This window comes from Melitaea cinxia, chromosome 4 (assembly GCF_905220565.1).
Source record: "Melitaea cinxia chromosome 4, ilMelCinx1.1, whole genome shotgun sequence".
NCBI lineage: Eukaryota > Metazoa > Arthropoda > Insecta > Lepidoptera > Nymphalidae > Melitaea > Melitaea cinxia.
This window is the reverse complement of record NC_059397.1, coordinates 16,093,970-16,102,030: the sequence shown is the minus strand read 5'-3', so window position 1 is coordinate 16,102,030 and position 8,061 is coordinate 16,093,970. Positions and strand designations below refer to the sequence as shown.

The following is an 8,061-nucleotide window of genomic DNA, read 5'->3' as shown; positions in this document are numbered from 1 at the left end:
TGTATGTCAGGGTCAGAATTGCCATTATAATGAACTATTAAGTACACTCGGAATACAATAAAATTTTAAACTATGAAAAATACTAAGGTATTTCATAACAAATTTTCTTTAGAATAATTTTTTTAATTGTTTAGTATTAAGTGCATTTTTTGTATTACATTTTTAGGTTTTAATATCCGTTTGTATTTAGTAAGTTATTTTGTAAACTTGATGATTGAAAATTGTATCTTAATATTTTGCATGTATACCTTTTTAACCCCCGACGCATGGGTGTTATAAGTTTGACGTGTCTGTCTGTCTGTCTGTCTGTGGCTCCGTAGCTCGCGAACGGATGAAGCGATTTCAATTATTTTTTTAGTTGAAAGCATTGAAACCTTCTATGTCATAAAAGTGTAAAAAATTCTATTAATGAACTATATTTTTGTGATGAGATGTGTCAAAATATTTGGTGTTGCTACTTAAAAATAAACTGAATATTTCCAGAACGAAATAATGTGATGGTTGAATGTGATATGAATTTGGGCGTTCATAAGGTTGGATCGTAAGGGATATGCCTATATTTTATTAAGAATTAGCTGTATGTTAACGTTTTATAATTCTTGCATAATACAAGTGGATAAAAAATATCAATTGTTTTATTTATGTGACCTTGTAAGAACAAAACAAAAAGTAAATTTTTAAGATAAATTGTTTATTTCAATAAAAAATGTAACAAAATAAATTCAATAACAATATATATAAGGCACCATTCTCTTTCCACTATACAATAGTAATAAATTTAAAATATTGGAATGATAAAGGAATGGTAAAACTTTATAACAGATCTGCAATAATCTCTTAAGAAAAATTTTATTTACTATTTAATTTAACTAACTTTATTAACAATAAAACACTTATTTTAAGTTAGTAATACATTAAAGTATTTAATAATGTCTTAAAGGACGGACATCGTTACGATAATACATTTCACTTAAATCTATAAATTAAAGAGTACATGTAAATAAAAGAAAAAAAAAATTTGATCATAATATTGCGTCGTACAAAAATGTCTTTGTACGTAATGAGAACTATTATTTTGTTAAAAATTGCAATAATATAAAAATGGTGGATTAATTGATCAATGCCTTCGTATCAAATTCGCGTACGTAAAAAAAAATAATGTCGACTAAACTCGCCAATCTAGTAAATAGTTATATAAATGGATAGAAATAAGTTTAGACGTTATTGCTAGTTAAATAATCTTTGGTGCGTTGTCAATTAACGACACTAGCCTCAAGATTAGCCAGTCCAAAACTGTTACTGTCCGTTAGAAAGGCTCTTTACTAAAGATCCTTATATCTCAAAAACTGCAGTAAAAACCATAAATGTGGATTGTTGCGTAAAACCGTGCACTTTTTAAACGGTATTTTTATTATAACGTTACGAATCAATATTATCAACAAAAAATCTCCCAATTAGATAGACTTGGCGAGTTAGCCGAACATCTGGCGAAAGTATCCAACAATTACCCACTCAAATAAAAACAACAAACAAAAAATCACTCCTCATGTCATACACACCTAATATTAACTTTTATTATAAGCGCGTCATCCTTAACAAAACCATTCCTAACAACATCGCTAACAACAGCGTACTCCGTATAACCAAAACCCCTGACACATATCTCTGTTGTCGGTTTCTTGAAGGCTATGAGGTTTGAATTAGACATCATTGTGTCTCGTTGTGTCATGTCCGGGTCGTATTGGTTGATCATGGCGAATGTAATACGGCCATTGAAGGGCCATTCCAAGCAATTGTCATATTCAGTCTTCATAAGATGTACGTGTAGTGCAAAGCAGAGGGGATTTTGAGGGGATATGTTTAGACGGACGCAGAATCTGTATTGTTGAAAAAAAGGTGTTGTTTTTGTGATAGTTTAAGACGTCTAATCTCAAATAATAACTAGCTTAAATATAGGAAAAGTCAAAATTAACTGTCAATTAAGAAACTATAAAAAAATCTTTACGCTAAATTTCTTATTAGTAATTAAAATAAAAGTGTCAAATTTTCTGGTGCTAAAGAGATAGATTTATTTTTCGTGACTCATATGCTCTGTCCACTCACAAATACTAAATCAAATCCAATTCAAAAATTGATCCTCATTTATGATGTTGTTTTTGCGTAACAACAGATTAGGCAAACAAATTAGTCAAAAAATAGTATAATATTTTAGTAATGATATATAAAAATGTAGCTAATACTAATACTTAAATTGAAATTATAACACTTCTGAAAAAAGATTACCTGTAACCATTTGGTGATGTATAAAAGCCAGGGCTGTACAACATTTTAAAGTGATCCTTTAACATTGCGTCCAATCTTGCCTTGAAATTATCTATCTTCCATATATAATTTCCCATGCAGTAACGCAGAAGCATGTCGTTGTTTTGTTTCATTTTCGCCACTGCGAATGCTGATAGCTGCTTTGACATGTTTGCTATTACTATATCTTGTTCCCGATTTCTCTGTTCTAATACCACAACTCTTTCATACAATGCCCTGTAAAATATTTCGACTATTTCAAATAAAATAATATAATTGTCTAATTATAAAGCATCAGTCTCGCTTACTTTATCAATACAAAAAGAGCAAAAGAATTTTAAAGAAATTTTTCCAGGATTTTATAATATTTTCAAGCAATATGAAATGTCTATTTACTTGTTTCTTTGCTATTTTTGTTTCATATTTAATGTGGTCATATTTTTTTTTCCACTTTCCATTCCACTTTTCTCTCCATTCCACTTTTATTTTAAATTATTTTAAATTGATAGCACCTTTGCTATTATGAAAATTGCAATTTTTTCTTTGGACTTTCGATAGAACTATAAACATTTTTTATGTAACGTTAAACCAAAAATCAGTGTTGATGTAAACATCAATTTTCTTGTGCTTTTATCACAAAACTATGTAAAGATTATATTCAATTCAAAGTTATCATAAAAGTTTCTGCCACTATTAATAAAAACTTAACATATAATAAAGTAATGTAACTACATCGAAAGTAAATGATATGTTAAGTAGGTATTGTAAGCAATGTACCACCTTATAAGGGCGCTAGTATTACTAAGCGGGGCAGAGGTGCTTTGGTCACTGTCCTTGTCCGGAGCCTCCCAAAGATTCATAGCCTCTTGTTCTTTTGCATCAATGCTAGCATTTGATATGTCACTATCTATTTGGATTTTTGAATATGCATTCATTAGAAACTGGAAACATATATATAAATATATAATAGGCTTATTAAATTTACAATGTGAAAATCATCATTTTACAGGAGAGCAAAAACAAGGTTACAATAAAAGATTGTTTGAGAATTGTGTGGGCTAGCTTAGGAGTATCTTCTTCTGTAGAGTAAAACATTCTCTTTCAATATATATTTAAGTTTTGTTAGTTAACATTTATTATTTTTATTTTATTTTATACTTTATTGTACACCACAAATATATTACAAACAAAGCATGAAGATAGTTACAGACAGTGAAGTACAATGGGCGGACTTATGGCTAATTAGCCGTTTTTTCCAGACAACCCATTTACTTGATGATGAGTTGTAACTTTTTTCACAATTATCAAGTGCTTAGATTATGTGATAAGTGATACTTGTACAATTAAATCACTTTACACCTATAAAAAGTAGACCCTAGAATAATGAATGTTTCTCCAAAAAAAGATAAGAGTTTAAATAATTAAACTTATTTTTTTTTCGTTATCACCTATATCCTACTCACATAATTTACTTAAATTTTACTAAAAGTTTTAGGTTTTTTTTTTAACTAAGATAATTGAACAATTTGAAGTGAGTTACACTTTTAAAGTTCTCAAAATTGTATAAATTTGTAATAAGGAATATATTTAACGGAAGACTTACACTCATATGATTTTGTATATCATTATGCAAATGAGTATTCATATCTTCTTGGCTGTCAAAGGTTTCCTTACAGCCGACAGCTTGGAACGAACATGGAACCCTGATTGATTGAGAAGATGCTTCAGGTTGGTTAAACTCACATATTGCAATGTGGGAATCTAGATCCAGTGGTGTCACTTTTACTGAGCAACCTAAAAATTAAAAGATACAATTCTGTCTATTTAAATATGTAATTTAAATACAGTTTTATGTAACTAAAAGCAGTATTATGTGTCTGTACTTAAGAGCTTATTTTAATAAACCAGGAATATAAATAAAAAGGCTAGATTCATTATTAGTTTGCATATTCATAATTTGTTAATTGACCTTATTTTGCATGTACAGCCAATGTTTAAAATAAAATTTTACTACTATAGTTTACTTAGGTATTGTATAAATTAAGCCACTCATTATATTATTCCATAAAATTATATGAGTACTTATTATATAATTATGTTCAGCGAAAAAATAAATTATGCTTACTATAAGTTACTTGCTACTTACTATCCTTTGCAATTTTATATGAGTAACCTCAGACTCACGGGACGGTACAAGATAAGACGTAACCTGTTTATTACTTCTAGATTTTCATCTGTCTATGTCCAAATCTATGCCATTACAACATTATTTATTTATTTAAAGAAATTAGTATACAAAGAATGATGATAGTTGATTATAAGTGAAAAATGATAGTCGGATACGAGTATACTATACCTTTTGCTGCAAAAGGACATGACATTCTTTGTTCTTGTATTTCTCTTTTTGTGTAATTGTCAGGAAATATATCAACTTTCATACTGAGATTTATGTTATCTATTGGACAGTGACCGCTGTTCCTAGAAAAATACATAATTTTTATTATTACTAGTAACATTATATTTTTATCTTAAAGCTGTTTGTCTAAGTGCTAGTTTAGAAATTACAATTTTTGGTGTTTTGTAACATCTCTATTTTGTAAAGGATCAGAATATGAATGATAAATAAGTTTTAATGTATCTCTATAAAAAAAAAATATTCATTGACATGTAGTAAAAATTCGATGAAAGGAATTTTAATACAAACTTGATCACATAATTTTTTATTGTATAAATATTAAAATGTATTATTAAACACTTACTGTAACCAAGAAGTAATGCAACTTTTACAAAATTTGTGGCCACAAGTTGTTATAACTGGATCTCGTAGCCAATTCAGGCATACGGGGCACTCGTACCTTGATTCAGGTTGATTACTGAGAACTGTTTCATTTATTGTTGTTATGCCCATTGGCTGAAATGTAAAAATATTAAATGATATACTAGTTATCAAATAATTTATATTTTTTCAAATATAAAGACCTTTTGGCTAGTCTTTAGATTAAGAGCCGTCATTGTGAAGTTAGAAAAGTTAGGGTTATTTTTTTTTGTAACGAAATTTCGATAAATGGTCTAATTTTAAAGTTAGATAGGTTAGGGTTATTTTAATTTTATTTTTTTGTAACGAAAATATTCCGATAAACGGTCAAACTTTGAGCTTAGATAATTCGATGGTTGTTAATCTAGACACCGACTTTTTTATATAAAGCCTAATTAGTTAAGAAGGTTATGAATAATTAAATATTAAGTTTCCGAGTCATAGCAGTAACCATACATGGTGGTGAAAGCAGGTCGTCTAAGAATGTACATAAAATTAAAATAGATATGGATAAAAAAATCTAGATAAGCATTTTACTGCTGAATTTAAAAAAGCCAAATAATACGTTATCCTTGACAATTTTTAACTTTGTTTGAACTTTTAAAAACTCTTACCGTCGAATGTGTAATTAGTTATATTTAGTACTTACAGCAATGCCTTCTGACGCGTTTTTTGTTTTATTTGGATCCATTGCAACAAATAAATTATGAAGATTTTTTAATTTTTGTATAACTTAATTAAAACATGAAAACAATGCATAAATGACATAATGATCAAATGACGAGTGATGAGTGATGACTGATGACTGTATGCAGTGTTGCTAGTAATTATTACTATTTTTGTATTATAATTTTACATCTATAATAATACAATTAAATTTATAACCGACTTCCAAAAAAGGAGCTGGAGGAGATCCATAATTCTTCTGTATTTTTTTTGTGTATGTTTCTCAGGACTTTTTACTGTGTGGACAGATTTTGATTTTTTAATCGAAAGGTGGTGCGTGTCATGTGGAGCCATTTCAATTTAATTGAGATCTAATAAGTACTTTTCAAGTTTTACTAATAATGCGTATTTGCTTGACTATTTTTTCGCCGATCTATCTTATACTATTAAACGAGCAATTCTTGTATATATATATATAATCTGAATCTCGGAAACGGCTCCATCGATTTTCATGAAATTTAGTATACAGGGGATTACGGGGGAGATAAATAAATCTAGCTAGGATTCATTTTTAGAAAATGTCGTTTTATCCCTGTTTTTAGGCAATGAAAAAATGGATACAGGAAAAAATGGATGGAATAAGAAGGTAAATTTCGCATCTGTCAATAAAATTGTAATAGCTCAGGGGAAATCGGCCGATCGCGCTCGGCCGAAAAGATCATGGTTCGAATCCTCACGTAATCCAGATCGATTATCGTTTTTTTTTCTTTTTTTTCTAAAAAAAAATAAAATCGAAAAATATTATTCATATTTTATCAATATGTAATTCGTATTTAAATATGATTTTCAAAAAACACGATTTACTAAAAATACCGAGCTAAGCTCGGTCACCCAGGTCCTGTTATATTATACCGCATAACTTTTCACTGGATACACCGATTTTGATTATTCTGGTTTTAATCGAATAGTGGTCTTATATAGTACTTTTTGAGTAATCTTTTGATGACGTGTATTTATGTGACGATGCGTACGCATCTTTGTCGTAACGTCATCTATCGGAACCCAATAAAACTACACCGGTTCGGACTATCAATCAAATGATGTTACGCGGCCAGATCTACTATAATGTAGTAAGCTATATATATACATATATATTATCCACTAAAGGCATTAGCAGTTTATTCTTTATAAATAATTTTGATGATTCTTGTTTTAATCGAAAGCTGAGGCTTGGCTTGTATTTATGGTATAATTTTTTTAATAATTTATAGAATTGGCTACGATTGTTTTAAGACAATATAATTTTGTTCCATCCTCGGATAAAAATAACTATTTCGGTTATAATGACTCAAAATAAAAAGCATGAGACTAGTTGAAATAATATCAAAAAAATTCAAAGAACGCAAATGCAATCCAAATCTTAAATCGCTCTTTTAGCGATAAGACCGCCTTTGTACATCTTCCTCTAATTATACTACTTTTGTTTGTATCTTTTAATGGTGTGCAATAAAGATTATTATTATTATTATTATTATTATTATGTAGTAAGTCAATAATGTATTATTAGATTTTACTACATTGAATTGGTATATCAACCTGACACTTACGCTTCAGCCCACGGCTGGGCTTAGGCTTCTTTCTCTTTGGGGTTGACGGGTTGGCGGATATATTCCCTACAATGAGTAACGATCGCTATCAGGTGTACATGATATCAACCGGGACCGACGGCTTAACGTGCTCTCCGAGGCACGGCGGAGAGACCCCAAAGGACACAGCAGCGTGGTGATTTAAGCTCCGACTCTTATCTTACATGGAGAAAGTGGCCGATGACCAGCAGTGAGATGTAACAAGCTGAATCCTATACTTTTTCTTCGCACGGTGCCTCTTCTCTACGAAGGTTGGCAATCATCATGGCTATCTTAATCTTCGAAGCCGCAGCACAGAAGAGAGAGCAAGTACTTAGGTTAAACCATTCACGGAGGTTCTTCAGCTAGAATGTTTTCCTTCTGCCAGGTCGGCGTTTTCCCTCAATTTTTCCTTGATTCATAAGTTAAAGAATTCGATATCTGTGTCCTCTCATTATGTGACCAAAATACTGTAGCTTCCTCTCCTTCACAGTCCTCATTATTCCCAACTTCTTATTCATTCGACGCAGAACCTATACATGTCTGAAAATAAAAAAAGCTTCAATATTTTTATTTATGTAGATACACTTGTCACTGTAAAAGCGAGTAAATCGCGTCAAATTGTCAGATTAATTAATTACTAGATAATTTGAC

The 8,061-nt window shown here is 30.0% G+C and overlaps 1 protein-coding gene across 1 annotated transcript; it reads right to left on the bottom strand.

Annotated features, from left to right (window-relative positions):
- Nucleotides 1–674: 674 nt before the first annotated feature.
- Nucleotides 675–5,917, bottom strand: LOC123670312 (TNF receptor-associated factor 4-like). Its single transcript, XM_045603816.1, has 7 exons — nucleotides 5,766–5,917; nucleotides 5,061–5,212; nucleotides 4,658–4,779; nucleotides 3,905–4,095; nucleotides 3,082–3,242; nucleotides 2,284–2,538; nucleotides 675–1,877 (listed from the first exon to the last, which is right to left on the bottom strand). The coding sequence occupies exons 1-7, from the start codon at nucleotides 5,805–5,807 to the stop codon at nucleotides 1,550–1,552; spliced, it is 1,251 nt and encodes a 416-aa protein (XP_045459772.1). The 5' UTR covers nucleotides 5,808–5,917; the 3' UTR covers nucleotides 675–1,549.
- Between the last annotated feature and the right edge of the window lie 2,144 nt (nucleotides 5,918–8,061).

Bases quoted from the DNA above. Each gene is read 5' to 3' on its own strand.
- LOC123670312 (XM_045603816.1), bottom strand. From the start codon at position 5,807: ATGGATCCAAATAAAACAAAAAACGCGTCAGAAGGCATTGCT. The intron at 5,213-5,765 runs GTAAGTACTAAA...TTTACATTTCAG, and splicing joins ACGCGTCAGAAGGCATTGCT to CCAATGGGCATAACAACAAT. The intron at 2,539-3,081 runs GTGGTACATTGC...AATATTTTACAG, and splicing joins AATACTAGCGCCCTTATAAG to GGCATTGTATGAAAGAGTTG.